The 20,412-nt window shown below is 46.4% G+C and overlaps 1 protein-coding gene across 2 annotated transcripts in view; it reads right to left on the reverse strand.

Annotated features, from left to right (window-relative positions):
- Window positions 1-16,135, reverse strand: part of LOC122365388 — a 37,603-nt gene extending 21,468 nt beyond the window's left edge. For both annotated transcript variants that reach the window (XM_043336554.1, XM_043336553.1), the window contains exons 1-3: window positions 15,989-16,135; window positions 14,447-14,582; window positions 7,646-7,773 (exon numbers count right to left, since the gene is read on the reverse strand). In XM_043336554.1, coding sequence (XP_043192489.1) covers window positions 7,646-7,773; window positions 14,447-14,496 — 178 coding nt within the window. In that variant the 5' untranslated portion in view covers window positions 14,497-14,582; window positions 15,989-16,135. The remainder of the gene's footprint in view (window positions 1-7,645; window positions 7,774-14,446; window positions 14,583-15,988) is intronic.
- Window positions 16,136-20,412: the final 4,277 nt, after the last annotated feature.

Raw genomic sequence — 20,412 nt, forward strand, 5'->3', positions numbered from 1 at the left:
TGACCTGAACCAAAAACAAAACTGAATATGTCCGTCATTATTTTTTAATGTCTTTTCAATGCCGCTTGCTTCATGTCGCTACCTGGCCCAGGGGCCGAGCTAGACGGGAGGGCGTTAACCCGCGCCCCACTGGGGGGGGGGGGCTATTCATAGCCCCCCTCCCGTTTTTCTGCAATAACTTCCAAACCGCTTGACGTATCGACGCCAAACTTTCAGTACTTTCTTCTGATTCAATTTGACACCTTGTGTCAAAATATGAACTTCGTAGCTACCATAGGTCGGCCGGAAATGACGTCAGAGCGACGTCATGTTCGGCCGATTTCGACGCAAAACATTGAACCACGACAATCGCTCCCAAAAGCTCAGTTTTTAACCCTAGAACGCCTAGGGGGGGTTGTATCAACCCCCCCCCCTGAGGTTTTTTCGAAGTGCACACTAAACGGCTTGTCGTAGCGGGCTGAAACTTTCAATACCCTCTGGGGCAACCTTTGCGCATCTTTTGTCGAAAAAAAAATTGATCGGGTCATGTCAGGTCACGGAGTTATGACGTCATAAGAGGTACAGCCTCCGGCCGGATTTTCACAAACTGAGTGCCAACGCCCGAGGTTTCCTGCCGGTGGTACGGACATCGGTTGATGGATCATGATGAAACTTCCCATGCATGTTGGGGCAAGTATTGGCTATCATATGGTATAAGAAATTTGACCGGGTCAGGTCAGGTCACGGAGCTATGACGTCACAAGAGGAACAGCGTCCGGTACTATTTTTGAAAAGCGCCCGAACCACTATTTTGCTAATTGTTGTCACCTCAATGGGAATATGCAGCAATATTAGCTTCTATAGGGAGCAAATGGACCTCCCAAATCCAAAAATACAATCAGATTTCAAAAATTTAAATTTTGATTTTTCGAATTTCTGCCGCCGACTGTGACCTTGCCGACTTCCGGCGCTCCCAACGCGCCATTTTTAGAGCTAGGGAAACGAAATACATACCAAACGATAGAGAATTGATCAAGGAACACGATAGTGAAGGTTTCAAGTCGATATCTCCCACCGTTTTGCCGCAATCGCCGCCGAAAGTTGAAAAAAGTCTATTTTTCCGAAAATTTGACCTTTGACCGGTCAAAAGTAGGTCAAATGTTGACCTAGGACCAAAAAATATACCACCAATCGCGAGATCTCGTTGAGAGCAATCCGTTGGTTTTTTCCGCTAAGCTCTACGACCTTCCGTTTCGAAACGCCAGGGTGGGGGGTCGTAACAACCCCCCCCCCCCTGGTCGTTCGTGTTATGAGAAATGGCCTGGTCGTGCGAGGGTTAAACTAGATCCAATTTCTTTGCATGAGAGGACTCAGAATAGAATGCGCTATCAAACTACAATCTCGGATTTTCGAAATTTTGAAAATTTCGAAAATTTAATGTAATAAAATTCAAAATTAATATTTTTACATTTTTTTTAAGTTTTTAACTTTTTGAAGAAAAAACGGAATATATATGATAGAACGCATCATTATGACTAACTCTAGCAAGTTTTAGCTAAATATCTTCAAAAATGGCCAAGTTATACGCATTATTGCAAAAAATTCACAATTATTAATTTTTCAAATCAATTTTTCAGCACGTATTTGACATCGTACGCCAATGTAAATAGCACCATCGTGTTCCTGAGCTCAAACTGCATCCAATAGAGACCTTTTTTGTTGAAAAAAAAAATAACTTCCAAATTTGACCTTTTTTGACCTGAAAGTGACCTGACCCAAGCTAAATTCGACTCAAAATGACCTCGAAGGACACAGACGACATCAAATTCGAAATCTTTGGCCTAAATGGACCATAAAACATGTGTCACGTGACCGACGCATGATAAAATATTTTCGTGACCTGTGGTGACCTGACCTTGACCTGAAAATCAAAGTACAAGTTTCGTACCCTCAGGGCATCTAGAGCATCTGTTCACGAGTGTGTGAACCAAAAATGAGCCTGATCTGTCTTGTAAGGCGGCGGCCAGAGCCCAAAACGTGAACAAGCCAAAATGCTAATATTTTTTACTTTGACCTGACCTGTGACGTCATCGGTGACCTCGAGGTCAATGAAATTAGGTTTCGCTCGACAGTTTTTCCGGGGCTATCAGAAGCCGTTTGAATTTTGACGATCGGCTCAGTAGTTTCGGAGCTAGGACGGGGGCTATGAATAGCCCCCCCCCCCCCCAGTAGGGCGTGTTAGGGGAAGCGGGGGGAACACCGCCACTGTGGGAAACACCGCCACCCCATCTGGCGGCGAAAGTATGAACTTTAAAGTGTGAAAATCCGTTATTTCCTATTAACCGCACGAAGGTAAGCGTCTTCTGATTTGTGTTCCGGTGTTTCAGTGTAATCGAAGCTCAATGTGGGCATTTAAAGAAAAATGCACATTCTCTTATAAAAAATCGATGAGTTGGGAGCACTTTTGAATGTCTTTAAGTAGAGACTCATTTTGATTTACTTGATTACGTCGAAAAATAACTGATCGGCTTTGTCCAGTAAGATAGGTTTGCTTGAACCGTGTAGTACATTCTTGCCGCTGGCGATTTTTGCTTGTGATCACTTATTGGGGAACACCGCCACCCCGTGGCGGTGTTCCCCCAATTGAGGTTGCGGTGTTTCCTGTTCGCAGCGTGATAAGTGATGAAACTCCAAAGACATGCTTTATTTATGTTCGTAGATGTTCCTAAGTCGGGAAAAAGCAGCTTATTTGATTTTTTTACTTTATTTTCATGCATCCCGACCAAGCACTTGCCAGCTGTATAAAACTGGCAAACAGCTGATGAACCTATACCTATTTATGTGTCCATTACCGATTATTTGCGAAAATTACCACTTACCGACAGGAAACTCATCGCACGCGATCTCTGAACAATGAAAAGCTTTCGTAGGGATGGGCTGGGTTAACATCAACACCGGTGGCGGGGTTACCCACACAATTTGTAGGTGGCAAATATGCAAGGTATTTTTAAAAGTCGTGATACATGAAAACCTTTTAGGAAAATGCAAAATAAGTACCTAAAACACGTGAGAAAATGTTTAAATATTGTAACCAAGACAATAACTACCAAGAGACTACACACATATTCTCTCATTTTGGCGAAAAGCTTAGGGGGGCGGTGTTACCCCCGCTTCCCCTATACGCAGACCCCAGTGGGGCGCGGGTTAAAACGTCCCCTCCCCTAGTACGACACGGCGCGGGGGTCGTTTGGAATCGCCGAAGCCGTTAGGCTGCGTAATGTTTTTTCTTCTTCTTTTAGGATCACACCGTATAATGAGCACACTCTGAAGTAACAAATGCAGCACCACAGCTCAGCTTGACCAAACATCGCATAGAACATAAACTTAACATTTACGTTAAGACCTGACACAGCTGAAAGCTCGTAACCTGAGGCTACGCTATGTTGCTGACATAATACGATATTTGGTTAATGACCCGTGCCGTGCTGGTGGTCAGAGTTTTCCTTGGTGTGCGGGGACGTTTTCACCCCCCCCCCTGTCTGACTCGGCTCTTGGACCACGTAGCAGCGGTAAGCGGCAATCGAAAGAGCGTCAAAAATAATGAAGAAAATACTTCCGTCATTTTTTAGGTGAGGTCAAAGGTCAGGTCGCCAGAAGCTATCAAAGATCACGTTTTGTCTATTACAATGATATTCGAAACAGCGGCGCATAACGCGGGAACCCAGAGCTACAGCGCCGCAGAAAAGCGCGTACGGTAGCCCTTTTAACGCTCTTTCTGCATGTGTCTTAGATTTGACCTCAGGTCAACGGTTAAGCGAACGTAAACACTCTGAAAATTTGCAGTTTGAAATTTTTTTCTGAAATAACTTTTGACTCGACATAGTCAGATAATTTTCCCAGCATCGTATTCCTCTCGTCGAGACGAGTCGAAGGAACAATAGTTTGACCTAGGAACGTTACTTTGAAAATTTGACCTTAGATTAACCCTATTCCTGGCGGGGGGGCCTCAGGAGCCCCCCCCCCCTGAGGTTTTTTGGTTATTTCTCCCAAACGCGTTGAGCTAGGAAGCTCAAATTTTCTGACTTTTCCTAAAAGGCTTCTACGCAACATGTCTGAAAATTTTGAGTTGATCTGACCTCAGGTCAGGTCACCAGAGGCGGTTTGGTGACCCTACCTCAGAAAAGTTTGCAATCACGCCAGAGCTAGAGTTTTTGACCGATCAATTTCTTCTCTTCAGGCTTTAGTTAGGGTACCAGTATGTGCAATTTGTATGTCTCGGAATTTTGATATCGGTGACCTAAGGTCAGGTCAGTTTCGCGACCTCCCCATTATAAGTCAAAGGGGGAAAAATCAACTCCCTGTTTTTACCACTAAAACGGGTCGGAATGGCCCCATATACCATACATGACTTCATATACGATCAACCTTCACTACCTTGAGGTCTGTTTTGCTGTTGGGCAGCTGTGAGGTCATGTGACGTCATCAAAGGTCACCAAAGGTTTTTGGCCAATAACTCCGTACAGGAACAAGATACAGACGCGTGGATGGTCTCATTGTGTTCAGCTCGTCAAGACGCATCGAATGATATACATGATGACCTCGAGGTCACGTGACCTGAGGTCAACCTTTGACCTTGACCTTTCGAGGTCAACATATATATCATTCGATGCGGATTGACGAGAGGATCACGATGATGCCCTTAGTTTGTTCCTATCTTGACTAATTCGAAAGTTATTCGAGAAAAACTCTCTCCATATCTAGCGCCGCCATTTTAACTTTTTCGACCCCTGTGCCGTCATCTTTGACCTGACCTGAAAATGACCTTAGTAAAAATTGTAGATCTTGACCGTGCGTATCCGATGCCGTTTACCGTTTGTCGCTGCGATGTGTAGTTTTTGAGATCTGAAGGGGGGGCCGAATCGGCCCCCCCCCCGCCAGTTTCTTGTCCCGGCGGAGCCCGCCAGGAATAGGGTTAAAGTAATGACCTGACGGGAAAGGGTCATGCTGCATATCAGTCTATCCGTATCGTCGAGCTGAACACATATGAGGTATTTTCATCGCTCTAACGTGTCTCTATCCAAAGTTATTGTCGAAAACTATTGGAAACCTGTCATGACCTGAGATGTCCTCAGGGGTAGAAAGAGGGGTCACGGGTGCAAGTTTCCGATTCAGCGTGTCATGTTTACCTGTAACACGATGTTTAAGAGTGGTTAGAACGACGTTCGTCCAAAAGAGGCGCATTTCAGTTTAAAATGTGTCTCCTATTGATCTCTCCATTGGTAATGGGAGGTCCCAAAATTGACCTGACCCTAGGTCACTAATATCGAAATTCCGAGACATATACTAAGCTCACACTGTTGCTATTAATCGCTTAACCCTCGCCCGCACATGCCATTTTCCCATCCTAGAACGCACATGGGGGGGGGGTTGCCACCCCCCCGCGCCATTTCGTTCCTGTTGGAGATAGAGCTTAGCAGTAAAGACCAAAAAGATTCTTTGGGAAGAGACGAATCCAATGATACCCAGTTTTACCTTCTCAGGTCAGTCATTGACCTTCCAGGTCAGGTCAAACTAAAAAATGTTGCTGTTTTGGGTCACCGTTGGATATCAAGTGCGCTGCTTATCAAATACCGATGACGATGCTGTTTTCTGGTGCCAAGCCAGCTAGAACCTCTTTGTCACACTATCCGACCAGAATTTTGCTGCTGAGGTCATTTCAGGTCAAGTTAGGTCATGAAGTCAATTATATGTGTTTGTATGTCTGTGTGTGTCTGTGTGTATACTGATGTGTGCACCGATTGTTTTTGGGTCCATATCACAAGAAATCATGATCTGAGAAGCTTTTACCAAAAATGCAGTCAAAAAACTTCACAAAAAGTAAATTCAGCTTGCCTAAAACGCAATTATCTTAGATGACCTAGGTTGACCTTGACCCTGACCTTGACCCCTGTACATCGTCGAACAACATGTTCCATGATAGGTGGGAGGTAAGACTGGCAAAAAAGGCCGAAATCAGGGTGTCAAAAGCTCACAAGGCCCATGGCAAACGCAAGATGTTGAGAATTGGCCATTTGGGTCATGACATGACCTGAAAAACAAGGTCATATCTCCGAAACCAAAAATCACAGAAACTTGAAATTTTCAGTGGACATCAAGAAAGGATAGACGAGCAGCTATACGAAAAATCAGCCTTCTAGCTCTAAAAATGTTGAATGCAGAGCAGAAAGACTGCCTGGGGGGGGGTGGCAACCACCCCCCCATGTGCGGGCGAGGGTTAACTTTCAAAGCGATCGGTCACTCTGTGTAGCTACGTCATTCTTAATCATTAACCCTCGCCGGACCTATTGGTTTTCTACATACGCGCCGGCCGAGGGGGGGGGCGGGTACGACCCCCCCCCTCGCCGTTTCGCCCTTGGTGGAGCTAGCGCGTCGCAGAAAAAACGAGCGTGTGCGCCGTTACGAGACGCAGAGATTGGTACCCGATTTTAAGGTCCTAGGTCAACCGGTGACCTCTGAGGTCAGGTCAAGTGCCCCAGGGAACGGTTCAGTTTTTGGTGAATAACTTCGCAAAAAACGGCCGCAGAGCCGCGATTTTGGCGGCATCGTGTTCGCCTCGCTCAGGCGCGTCGAATGATACGCTTTTTGTTCGGGTCAGGTCAACTTAGGGTGTTGACCTCAGGTCAAGGTCAGGTCAGCACCCCCAGGTCACGAAGTAGGTCGAAAGAGGTCATGTCGCATATCATTCGATTCGGCGGGTCTTCCTGAGTCCATTGGTGGCTTTCTCGACTCGCTAGGTCAATTTGATCGGGAGTTATTGACGAAAAACTAATATGACCTTGATGACGTCATAAATGACGCCACGCAAGGTCAACATTGCAAAAGTGACGCATCTAACCTTGCAAGGAGTGCATCAAATCACGATTATGTGTGCTTGAGATAGTTGGAGATCGTTCCCGGCGCCAGAATAGCAGTTTTCATTTTTCCCCATTGACTTATAATGGTGAGGTCACGAAAATGACCTGACCTCACATGACCTTTAGGAAAAATCCGAGATATACAAGTTGTGAGACTCATAATGGATACTAGATCCTGCAAGTTTCATTTCCCTGTGACATCTCCTCTGGCAGTGAGGGCGTTGCGAAGTTGCGACATCTGAAGACCGTGCAGAGGTTCACTTATGACGTCATAGGTCAGTGACCTGACCTGACCCAAAAATGCGGTTGGTGTCAAAAGATGCGGCTTGGATCAAAGGTCAGGTATGCCAAGTTTCAACTCTCTATCGCCAGCGTGTTCGGAGCTATCGCGAAAAAAAACCCTATGGGGGGCGGCACCCGCCCCCCCCCCCCTCGGCCGGCGAGGGTTAAGATATTTGCGAAAAACCTGAGGGGGCGTAAAAACACCCTTCAGCTCGGTGCCTGGTAGGGGGTAATGTCCTCGCAATATTATTCAACTCTTGGGCATTTAATTGCTGTGAAATATCTTACGTAGTTAGAAATTGGATATTTCATTTCATGCATGAATTGAACGTCTTCAGAGAGTAACAATTGCGAAACAGCGTGCATATAACAGTCAGTCTTAGGTCAGGCGCAGATAAGGAATCGTAATTTATTGTTTTATCGTCACGATTCCTTGTTGCGGTACTAATGCAGGACCAGCCCAAGCTCACCTTTTGTTGGTCCCCTGTACTTCATCAAGAAAAACAGCCTCGAGTCCGGCTTTGCAGCTCTGGATAGATGCGCTTGTATTGGTTTATCCAAAGACGAGAATGTTCGGAAGCCACACATACATTCATCACTGTGGAAAGGACATGCTAAGTGAACTTACATATTTCTATATTTAATTTTTTTATTATGTAACTGGATTATTATAACCTGAGGGTCGGGGACAAACTCGAAATTCGATATTTCTTTGAAGCTAAACAATGAATATTGCAATTGACGTGAAATTCGTTGTAACTTTTCCTATATTTTTTTTTTTTTGCATAACGATTTTGATCTATGTAACTGCAGGTTGGCTTCGACATAAGTTTGGTGGAGTGAGGGTCCCGCTGTTCAGAAAAGTCGAAGACAGACGCCCCGGCTCCCTCATCTGTTCCCGCCCTATGTGACATTTTAACATTATTTGCCAAATTTGAACTTTTATATAGTTTATTACGGAGCGAGCGAAGCGAGCGGAGTCTTTCCTTAGATTAACGGAAATTTCTGAGTATGAGCGGCCGGCCGGCCGGCCGGCCGGCCGTGCGGACGCTTTTGCGAGGCTTATATCTCAGCAACCACTTGACCGATTTACACGCGGTAATTTTTGTAGGGTAGCTTCATTCCTTCTACCAAGTATTGGACTATTCCCGATGCATGTGGGTGACCCCTTATGCACGTGCCACGTGCAAAACGAAGAGGTGTCGGTTTTGTAATTGTTGCAATATCTCGGTAACTACTTGGCCGATTGCGCTGAAAGTTGGCATGTAGGTAGGCACCCACTAGGCACTGCATATCCATGTGCCAGAGTTGGGGTGCTGCTGCACGTGCGCACGTGCAGGGGTCGTTTCCAGATCTCGAGAACGGCTGGACCCTTAGCTGCCTGTAGCCTACTGTTTTGTGCCGCAGTGGGAGATGTCGCCTGAGATATCGTGTCTATTTCTGACTGTATAGCATCAAATTTCCCACATAATTCTTTTTTTCTTCGAGTCGCATAAGAAATTATGTCTCCCCGAAGTACTGCTAAAAGAGTATCGGAGAGGAGGCCTGGTGACATTTCAGGATGTTCATTTTCTGCCAGAATCTGTGGGATACGCATTTTTATTAACTCTACGAAGGCATCTTCTTTCAACAGGCTATTATTAAATTTCCAGTACGAGCGGCCACGCTCACAACTATTTACTTCTATCGTAAGACTGACTAAACTGTGATCGGTGAGGTAGCCATCGACTATTTCTGATTGCGCACTACTTTTACTTAGGATAAATGCTTTGCTACACAAAAAGAAATCTATCCGTGATTTTGAAGGTGGCAACTTTCTAGAAAAAGTGAATTGTTTGCGGCAAGGATGATTTACTCTCCAAATATCCACTAAATCATGCGCATTCGCAAAGTTCATAATGACCTCTCTGCATTTACGGTTATTTTGTGGGCATTTTTTAACCGATTGACGATCAATGCTGGTATCCATGCAGAAATTAAAATCTCCCCCTAAAACGATATAATCGCTATCGATCAAGCTTAATGTTTCGCACATCTTTTCAAAAGTGGATGGCTCATCGGCATTGGGCCCGTACACGTTACAGAGTATCAGTTTAACACCTTGCATAATTAGTTCAAGCAAAACAAATCTGCCTGTGGGGTCTCTGTGCACCTTTATTACTTTAACGCGGAAGCCTGGCTTCAAAAGTATAGCTACTCCTCTGCTTATGTCAGTTCCGTTTGCGAAAAAGCCTTCTCCACCCCATTCGTTAAGCCACAATTTCTCGCAAGCTTCGTCTGCATGAGTTTCTTGCAAGAATACAAAATCTAAATTCAATTTTTTAAACCAGGTAAACATTTTTCGTCTTTTGGACGCTAATGGTCTATTCGTTCTCAGTCCGTTGACGTTAACTGTCGCTAGTCGTAAAGAAGTCATAGTCGTTTTACTAACGTCTTGCAGTCGTATGGTAGTTCTCTCCTAATTATGATAGCTACGGATGCTTCTCGCGCGGCGTCCGGCGCACGCCCGGCGGCGATCACTTCCCGGTGCTTAGGTAATACGTGATACAGATTTAACCCATTTATGCCCAGGAATATTGACCATCATGAAAATCGACGAAATCAAAATATGTTATGCTCCTTCCAGGGCCTTGTATGGAATCGAAAATAATTTTTGCCTGCAGCAAAAGTTTCTCGAGAAAAACGTAAAAAACATGCGTTGCGAAATCGCAACGAAGGGCACACCGGGCGCCATCAGCGTTGCGAAAACGCAACGACGGGCACATCAGACGGACATAAAGTACACTGAACTGCCGTATATGCTAATATGTTTTGACAAAACATCAATCAACTGTTGACAACTATTGCTTGAAAATGCGGAACCCACATCCGTCATGCTCTATAACCCGCCTAAGAGCCTCAGTGAGGAAGCATAACTTCATGCTTCGCGAACGGGGAGATGGCAACACGGTCATTATCAACCAATTACGTTGTCCATTGCTGTTCATTTAAAGTTGTGGTCGACACGTATCCAGGGTGATGCTTTCTTTTTGGAAGCTAGACAGATCCATTACCTCCACCTATCAGACCCTGCACAGTGCACACTGAATACTGGGAGGATTGGGAGTAAACCAGTGCCTCTCGTATGCGCGTATATCCGCAATCATTTTTAACCACCCTCCTAGGAGTAAAGTTAAATTCCATTGCAGGCTAGTCGTACCCACTCTCAGCAAAAAGAAAAAAGGACCGATCCGGCTCTAACAAATTACCCGCGTAAGGCGTAGCGCATCACAACAAATCGACTCCCAGTTTATCATGTTTACACCTAATCCAAAATGTTCATGGCCCCACTCTCAGCGACCTTCACGTGTAACCTCTTTCTCGAGACAATGCCAGGACAGAATGGTGATTCGACGTCAATCCATCCTTTCCATCTTCAGGATAGTTGAATCCTCCTCCACGCCTCATCCCCCTGTTCCGGGCTGGACCGGCAACGTATATCGCAATCGGGCAGCTCACGTAGGAGCGCGCCTGTAGCCGGGTGCAGTGAGTGCTTGGGAGGGGGGAAGGGGGTGGGTCATGGGTGGCGGCTGCCCACTGGCTGGGCTCAGTCTCCAGTCTACGATTGACCGTGTCCGGTCAGACAAATGTCTCCCCTAATTCCAATAATCCTGCTAGCTCTAAAAATGGTCTGATTAGATAAAAAGCCTATCAAAGTAAGAAAACAGGCGTATACTCCACATCATTACCCCTGCCGAAGGGCTCAGCTACCCTCAGAGGGGGCCTATCCCACTATTTGCCGACCCTCAGTTATCTTTTCTAACGTAAATGCTGGTAGTCAGCAGATTCTATCCAGAGAATGGCGATGCCTATCTGTCGCCTGATACCAGAATACATCCCCGTTATTCATTATTTATGCACAATGTACATAGTAGATCCAATTTCCAAAGGACCTAATCATCTCTCAGCTCCGTTATCATCGCCGACCGTTTGATGCATGGGTCCTTTTCCTACCATGCGATTTTCAGATGCATGGGAACACATTGCTTAGTGAACGAACAGCCCGAGGCCGAAAATCTGCGAGAGAAAAAGCAAGGAGTGTTTGTGGCTGTTTGAGCCAGCAAATATGAAATGTGTCGCAACATTTTACGTGCGAACGCATGGCACTAAACATACCTATATACGTCCCTCATGGCATAGGCGGCGGAGCGGGGGAGGGGGCACCGGGGCACCGTGCCCCCCTTGATTTTGCCATTTTAACATTATCCCGATAGGCGTTGCATGGAAATGGAAATGGAAAGAATGAGACCAAAAGTCAGCAATGCTCCCCCCCCCCTTAATTGAAGATGTTCCGCCGCTACAGCCTCATGGCTACAAAATGAGAGAGAGAAAGAAAGAGAGAGAGAGAGAAAGAGAGAGAGAGAGAGAGAGAGAGAGAGAGGGGGAGAGAGTTGGGGAACGAGGAGGAGAGGGAGGAAGATGGGGGAGAGAAAGAGAGAACCCACAGCGTATCACGAGTGAAGTCTACTGTTGATATTCATACTTCCGCTACCCTGCCAATGTGCCCATCGTTGCGTTTTCGCAACACCGCTGTCTTTTCGATGTGCCCTTCGTTGCGTTCCCGCAACGCGACCGTAGTCATATTTGAAAATAGTCACAAACCCTTTTTATAGCATTATTTCTTAACAAAATGCATATCTACGCTATTGTAGGGACTCTGCAGAATATGTTTACACAATTTTCATTACGATATTATTAAGCACTTAGCCTACTTATCTTGGTTTTCGTGACGTCATCACTCACAAAACCTTCGACTTCCCTCTGGGAGCTCTAGGCAGTAACTTACCGGCCGCACAGACTTGTAACTGCGTAGTATCATGCGCACAACCATGCTACACACGCTGAAACTTGTCTCATCGGTTAGTCTCTTTTACACACTTCTCAAGCTTCGATCACGTCGACGCTTGCTTGCGTTGCGAAAACGCAACGAAGGGCGTAAATGGGTTAAAAAAATGATACATGAACGAAACATACCCTGGTGTCTCGGGCTCGGCCAGGAAACTACATTATCTGACAATTGACATACAATTGAGAACGGCTGGACCGATGGCGCTCAAATTTGGTACACGGTTAGGGACCAGTTAGTAGGGTGCCGTGCAAAAGTCAGTTGGGACCCATTTTGCACGTGCGCACGTGCAGGGTGCCGCTCCCAGATCTCGAGAACGGCTGGGCCGACTGTGCTCAAATTTGGCACATCGCTAGAAACCGGTCTGTAGGGTGCCGTGCACAAGTCAGTTGGAGGTACCCCCTCGAAATTTCGCACGTGCAAGACTCACCCCCTCGCTCGCTCCGTTAGTCGCCCCAAAAGGCGCTATACTGGTAGATACCTTTGATCTTGCTATGGGGAAGACCAAATGACCTTCGTAGATAGCAGATGAGGTAAAAAAGTGCAACACGTCTTTGAGTACACTGCAAATTTTTCTACACCTTATCACAAAAATAGGCAACCTTAATTGTGACGATAGATTACACCTGACGCAAGCATCAGCATTCACCTAGGATCAGGGCACGGGTTTTACGAAATGTGTACCTAGTTGATATTACACGCAGCTGCTACACGTCTCCATTCACACAGCCAGCCTTACGAGAGTAATTGTAACACTCCATCTTGATAAGATACACCTATTTGATGGATATGACTTTTGATCGTCGTTTGGGGAAACGGTGTTCCCTCGTACGACAGCCATTGAAAGCCGTTGCCAGAGCCAAGCAGTCTTCTGGCGGTAGCCTGAGACGTTGGTAAGCGTTGTTCCGAGCTGTTTGGCGAATGATCTCGTCGAGGGACCGCAGCTTCCTCCAGTTTCAAATACTACCGGTTCAAATAGAAAACGGTCCGAGAGACCGAGAGGCTCGTGTATTTTCTGCACTCCCTTTGCTCGGCGTCTTGGGCGGCGGCTCCGGCAGATGCGACAGTGGAGGAGATGTGGGATTCGGTATGAGTATTTACACAGGCTGCGTCATCACCAGGCTGGCTCCTTTGGAGTAAGGAAAGACCGTCATCCCATCCGGTCGTTTGCCGTCTCCCCTGTCAACTCCGGTAGGTTCCATGATGGACGGGGCTCCAGCTGACAGAAGGGCACGTCGTATAACGTCATTCGGTGCAGTGTGTCTCGGCCTGCACTGAGACGGCGCGTTAGAGCGTGATACCCTTTGTTGTCTGCGATTGCACCGCATTTGCATTGATAAGGACTACACGCATATTGATAAGGACTACACGCATCCGCTCCAATCCTCAGCGCGATTGAGACACGCAGTGTGTCGTTGTCGAGCAGGGTGCCGAGATTTCCAGATGGTATCGCGTGTAGCCAAGTACCACTTTCAGATGTGCCGGCACTCAGCAATCGGACCCGAGCAAACTGATTTGCATTCCCGAGTAGTGCAGCTTGGAGGCGCCCCGCGATCACCGTGTCCATAGACCTCTGTATACAGAGGTCTATGCCGTGTCCCATGCACGCTGCTGTCCTTTGGCGTCCTCGTGAGGGACCTCCAAGTTACCACCAGTCACAGCCAGCCAGTCATCAACAGCTAATGTGCACTCGCGCTCTACGCCGATGCTCAGATTCGTTGGCAGCATGGGCACTAGCAACTGATAGCAAGAATGCAAAGACGCCACGTAGCTTGGCAAAGCCACGTCCAGTGTTCTACGAAGGCCAAGCCCGCCATATCGTATCGGTAGCACGGCTTGCTTCCAGCTTTCTTCCCCTAGGGTCACATTGGCAATAGCGGTGAGTGCCATCGTAGGTCGTCTAGGGGCTGCAGAATCCTTCTCTGGCGAAGCAGAGGACTGGCCCTCAGTAGATATTGCAGCTTTGGTAGCCACAGGCTGTTGCACAAAAGGAAAAAGACCAAATGAGAGTCCAGAATTTGAAGCCGCTCCAGCATGCACTCTAACCCCTCCTTCTTGGCATTTACAGTCAACTCAGCGGCGGCCTCTGTCAGTGGTGCTCCAAGCGTCGTAAGCTCATAGTCTCTGGCAGTCTATTCTTAAGCTGATAGTCTAATAGTGGCGAGGTATAGACAAATGTACGAATAAATAACGGGAGATTTTGCGGCACAAAGCCTTGCCCTGATCCGGGATCCTTTAGGTATATGACCCCGAGCTGGCACCGTACCTTGCGCGGTGTAGCTCGGCGCTACGATGCATTGTGTGTATTGTACGCATCTGTATCTCTCTATTGTGAATACAAAGAGCTGCCCTAAAAAAAAAATTCTGCGCGCTCGCCCATACTTACAGTCCCATCGCCATCCAGGCGATTTCCTCCTTAGTTCTGCAGGTTGCCATGCAGCTGTCAACATCCAGCTGGTTACCTCGCTGGAGCCAGATAATACTGTCGGGCAGTTTGTTCGCCCAGAACGCGCTTCCGTTATCTGTAAGTGAGATTCTACCAAGTTATTTCTAATGCAATTTGGCATGACTATTCTCTCAACAATTTCACACATTTTATGCAACTTATGACTCCATATTATGCCTTCAACCCGCGCCCCGCGGGGGGGGGGGGGCGAAACGCCCCTCTGTCCTTTTCCGTAACTATATCTCCTAAACGGCGGCACTATCGCCACCAAAATCTCAGGACCCCTCCGGGCATCACTTTTACACATTGTGACCAGATTTTTGTCCAGAGGCAATGATGGGTTGGCCACAAATGACGTCAGAATGAGGTCATGTTCTGTCATTTTCGATCCAAACAAAAGGTTTCGCGAGAAGAGCTGTCAGGCTTACAGCTTTGAAGATACAGAAAAATGATCAAAACATAAGAGTTGTAAAAGTGACGGGGCTACAAAACTGCTATCTCATACTTTCTAAAGTTTTCAATTTTGACCCACAAAATTAGAAAAGTATTTTTTAGTATAGGTATATTAGTCAGAAAATCAAAAAAAGTTTTTGTATAAAAAAAAAACAGAATATATATGATAGTACCCACCGTCTTCTAGCTATGTACATACCAAATTTCAGATCGATATCTTTTTTGGGCTAAGTTACCTATAGCTAAAAAACTGTTCAAAAATTATGACGTCAAATTTTCAAACTCAATTTTTGGCAATTCTAGACCACGTAGCGCAAAACAAAGACCATTATTAGACTCCCATGACGAGCTGCATCGAATCGAATCCATTTTATGCAAAAATATCAACTTTGAAACTTGACCTAATTTGGCCTGACCTTGACCTGACCTTCACCAGAACGTAACCAAAACTGGCCCAATAGTCTGCCTGACCCACATAATCGCATTTGTCATATAAAATGGACCATAAAACATGAATCACACGACACTTCGCATTGTGACCCTCAGTGACCTGAACTCTGTGACCTGACCTGGTAGCAATGGCCTTGAATAGCAAAATATGTCTTTTACGGACAATTCGCCCATCGATGGTTCTCAATAACTTACCAATTTACTCAATTTCACAACGCATTTCTTGAAATGCCTGTAAACGGTGAAATTTCGACCTTTGACCTGACCTGTGATGTCATCTCTTGGACTTCGGTCAATGAAATTGGATCACAAGATAGTTCGGTGGCCGGGCTATCCAACGCCGTTGAATTATGAAAATCGGCCAGTAACTTTCCGAGATCTTAGGGGGGGGGGCGAAACGCCCCACCCCCCTACGCGGCGTGGTGGGGTCCGCTGATAGCCCTACGGGGCATACCGGCATAGACAAGACATGAAAATAAATTTCCTGACATAAACAATTCCCAAGACATAAAAATAAGTTTCCTGACCCATTGTGTTGATGGCTTATTGGCAATATTAGATATTATGGTACATACTCACAAAGTGTAACGTATTTATTTATCGCTTTATTCCAGTAGTTGTTATCCAGGACGTTGTATCCTTTTCTGTTGAGTTTCCGGCAGTGGTCTCTGGGTAACTGGGTGAGTGGCACCCCGTCCTCTGGTGACTGAGGTGAGCAGTAACATCCAGTACTGGAAACACGAGAGAGAGAGAGAGAGAGAGAGAGAGAGAGAGAGAGAGAGAGAGAGAGAGAGAGAGAGAGAGAGAGAGAGAGAGAGGGAGAGAGAGAGAGAGGGAGAGGGAGAGGGAGAGAGAGAGAGAGGGAGAGGGAGAGAGCTGCTTAGGTATGCAGTATGCACCACTCTATGCATGGCCGGGTAACAGAATTGATAAAACTAACCATAAAATTAGGTCGCACTCGTCGGGAAAAGAATCTTGATTTTTGAACTAAATAACAACATCGATTATTATAACAATTCCATCATTGTTTGGCCGTTGTACTCCAGTTCATGAAAGGTATTTACTATGAATTGAAAAGCAGGTTATCTACGTTCTCCAGAAGTACCTATCACGACACTTCACTACACTACACATGGCTTGCTTCGTTTGACGGCCACTTGTTGAATTGCTCAATTTATTATCACTTACTTAATAAATTATAAGTCGTGTCTGCGTCCGTCAGCCTTATGTGTCTTAATGCGCCGGCACGGCGCCGCGTATCGACGTGAAATTTACTGGACACAAACTTTGGGTGGGGCGGACCATCGTATCAAAAGATGGGCGCAATCGGACCACGGGTGCGGCGTCAGCGCGTGCATCTCTGCCCCAGGCTGGCCGAGGCCGGCGCCGAGCAGAGAGCACGTGCTTTAGGCTCAGTTGTTCGCTTAAAAAATTGAGTGAAAACGATAAAAGCCAGCTCGGGAAGTCAACTCTGTGGATTTAAAGAATACAGGTTTTCAATTAGGATCAGGTATAGGCGCAGGTACAGGTATTTGGTACAGGTTTTATCGGTAAATGAAATAAATTTATTATCAAGCGAGCGAAGCGAGCAAAGTGCGAGCGAAGCGAGCAAACTTTCGGATCTGCAGCGCTCCTCGAAAAGCGCATATACCTACATGCCTACCATACAGCTAAATGAAGTAAGTAAACAAACTTAACCCTACTGGCATAAACATACAAGTTTTAACAACCAAACTAATAATCCCCTTAAACATATATCTCGAATCTATACAGTTATAGCGTAAACCTGTATTTTAGGCCGGCCGGCCGTGGTCACGCTTTTGCGAGGCTTATATCTCAGCAACCACTTGACCGATTTACATGCGGTAATTTTTGCAGGGTAGCTTCATTCTTTCTACCAAGTATTGGACTATTCCCGATGTACGTGGGTGACCACTTATGCACGTGCCACGTGCAAAACGAAGAGGTATTGGTTTTGCAACAATTGCAATATCTCGGTAACTACTGGGCAGATTGCGCTGAAAGTTGGCATGTAGTCTTACTTAATAATGTGTCTCAATGCTTCTAAATCCTCTGCCGCTCATTCTTCGTCACTATATCCACCGTAATCTGTGTTTTCATTTAAGAGTAGCGAACCAACTTTCAACACGGCATTGCCGTACAGTATGCAATCAGGTGTTTGATAGTTCTGCCATCTAGCGCGTAAAAGGAAAGGTAGGGCGGCGGACACGACATTGCGGTACAGTATGCACTCAGGCGGCTTTATTCGCCAGCACCGTCATTGCGGTACAGTATGCAATCAGGCGTTTGATGGCTGTACCATCTAGCGCGAAACAGGAAAGGTGGGGTGGCCACGCAATGGATAGTAGCCGGTTCACGACGGCCATCTGGTAAGTACAAATTTGATGCAGGTTTGGTGCGATTAGGTTCAGTGTGTTTCTTAGCAGCTATCAGCTAGGGTTACATTAATTGCTTATAGCTATTCCTGCTTTTTCATAGTATCAGACATTATTATCGATCAACCCTATTACTGGTGGGGGGGGGGCATCGGCCCCCAACTGTAGTATTTTTGCTGTCGATGGAAAATCGCCTTAGGGGCTCGAAATTTGGCGACTTTTCCTTAGCTAGAGGCGTATCCAGGATCAGTTTCTCGGGGGTAAATCTGGTCACACTTAAAACAAAAATAATTTCAAAACAAACGTGTCTATCTGTATGTGTGCATATGCCCTAGAGACAGTATTGCGGTACAGTGTGCATTCAGGCGGTGATACGGCAGACGCGGCACTGCGGCACAGCGTCCATTCAGGCGCTTGACGCTCCTGCCATCTAGCGAGTAAAAAGGAATGTTTGGGCGGCTATGCGAGCCGCACATATTGGGTAGGTATGCGCACTCGATTACCTACCTGGCAATCTTCAAGAGAACAACCTTTCACCATTTACAGCATTAATAATATCCATGATATTGAACAAACGAATGTGATAGAATACAATTAGAGTAGGTTACAGTGCTCAAGTTAAGAACGTAGGTATGTTATGTTACGATTTACTGGTGGTTATAGGAATGCACTAGAGTAAGGTGGGAATAGAGCCTATGAGTAGGGTATGGGTAGGGTATAGGTAGCGTATAGGTAGGGTAGGACATGTATATGGGTAGAATAGCGCTTTTTTGCGGCGTTCCCGATTGGCGGCGGGCGGGCGGGCGATGCGGGCGATATTCATTTTTGTGGCGTTTGCGGTTGGCGGCGGGCGGGCAGGCGCGCGATGCGGGCGGTTTTCATTTTTTCGAGGCGTTTGCGGTTGGCGGCGGGCGGGCGGGCGCGCGATGCGGGCGGTTTTCATTTTTTTCGAGGCGTTTGCGGTTGGCGGCGGGCGAGCGGGCGGTTTTCATTTTTTGCGGCGTTTGTAGTTGGCGGCGGGCGGGCGTGCGATGCGGGCGGTTTTTATTTTTTTGCGGCGTTTGTGGTTGGCGGCGGGCGGGCGTGCGATGCGGGCGGTTTTTATTTTTTGCGGCGTTTGCGGTTGGCGGAGGGCGGGCGCGCGATGCGGGCGGTTTTTATTTTTTGCGGCGTTTGCGGCGTTGTTTGCGGTTGGAGGCGGTCATTTTTACTTTAGCGGCGTTTGCGGTTGGCGGCGGGCGGGCGGGCGCACGATGCGGGCGGTTTTCATTTTTTCGAGGCGTTTGCGGTTGGCGGGGGTCGGGCGGGCGGTTTTTATTTTTTGCGGCGTTTGTGGTTGGCGGCGGGCGGGCGTGCGATGCGGGCGGTTTTTATTTTTTTGCGGCGTTTGCGGTTGGCGGCGGGCGGGCGATGCGGGCGGTTTTTTGCGGCGTTTGCGGTGTTGTTTGCGGTTGGAGGCGGTCGTTTTTATTTTTGCGGCGTTTGCGGTTGGCGGCGGGCGGGCGTGTTTTTTTTTTAATAATTCAATGTCCAAACCTTTGGATTCGTAGTGCTCCTCGAAAAGCCATCCCTACCTACTATACAATTAAATGAAGTAAATATCAAACTCAACCCTACTTATATAAACATACAAGTTTTGACAACCCAACTAATGGCCCCATCAACAGTATCTATTCAAACGTACAGTTATCGCGTAAACCTGTATTCTAGTCAGAAAATCCAAAAAAGTTTTTGTATAAAAAAAAAAACAGAATATATATGATAGTACCCACCGTCTTCTAGCTATGTACATACCAAATTTCAGATCGATATCTTTTTTGGGCTAAGTTACCTATAGCTAAAAAACTGTTCAAAAATTATGACGTCAAATTTTCAAACTCAATTTTTGGCAATTCTAGACCACGTAGCGCAAAACAAAGACCATTATTAGACTCCCATGACGAGCTGCATCGAATCGAATCCATTTTATGCAAAAATATCAACTTTGAAACTTGACCTAATTTGGCCTGACCTTGACCTGACCTTCACCAGAACGTAACCAAAACTGGCCCAATAGTCTGCCTGACCCACATAATCGCATTTGTCATATAAAATGGACCATAAAACATGAATCACACGACACTTCGCATTGTGACCCTCAGTGACCTGAACTCTGTGACCTGACCTGGTAGCAATGGCCTTGAATAGCAAAATATGTCTTTTACGGACAATTCGCCCATCGATGGTTCTCAATAACTTACCAATTTACTCAATTTCACAACGCATTTCTTGAAATGCCTGTAAACGGTGAAATTTCGACCTTTGACCTGACCTGTGATGTCATCTCTTGGACTTCGGTCAATGAAATTGGATCACAAGATAGTTCGGTGGCCGGGCTATCCAACGCCGTTGAATTATGAAAATCGGCCAGTAACTTTCCGAGATCTTAGGGGGGGGGGCGAAACGCCCCACCCCCCTACGCGGCGTGGTGGGGTCCGCTGATAGCCCTACGGGGCATACCGGCATAGACAAGACATGAAAATAAATTTCCTGACATAAACAATTCCCAAGACATAAAAATAAGTTTCCTGACCCATTGTGTTGATGGCTTATTGGCAATATTAGATA

This window comes from Amphibalanus amphitrite, unplaced genomic scaffold (genome assembly GCF_019059575.1).
Source record: "Amphibalanus amphitrite isolate SeventyFive unplaced genomic scaffold, NRLGWU_Aamphi_draft 000737F_arrow, whole genome shotgun sequence".
Lineage (NCBI taxonomy): Eukaryota > Metazoa > Arthropoda > Thecostraca > Balanomorpha > Balanidae > Amphibalanus > Amphibalanus amphitrite.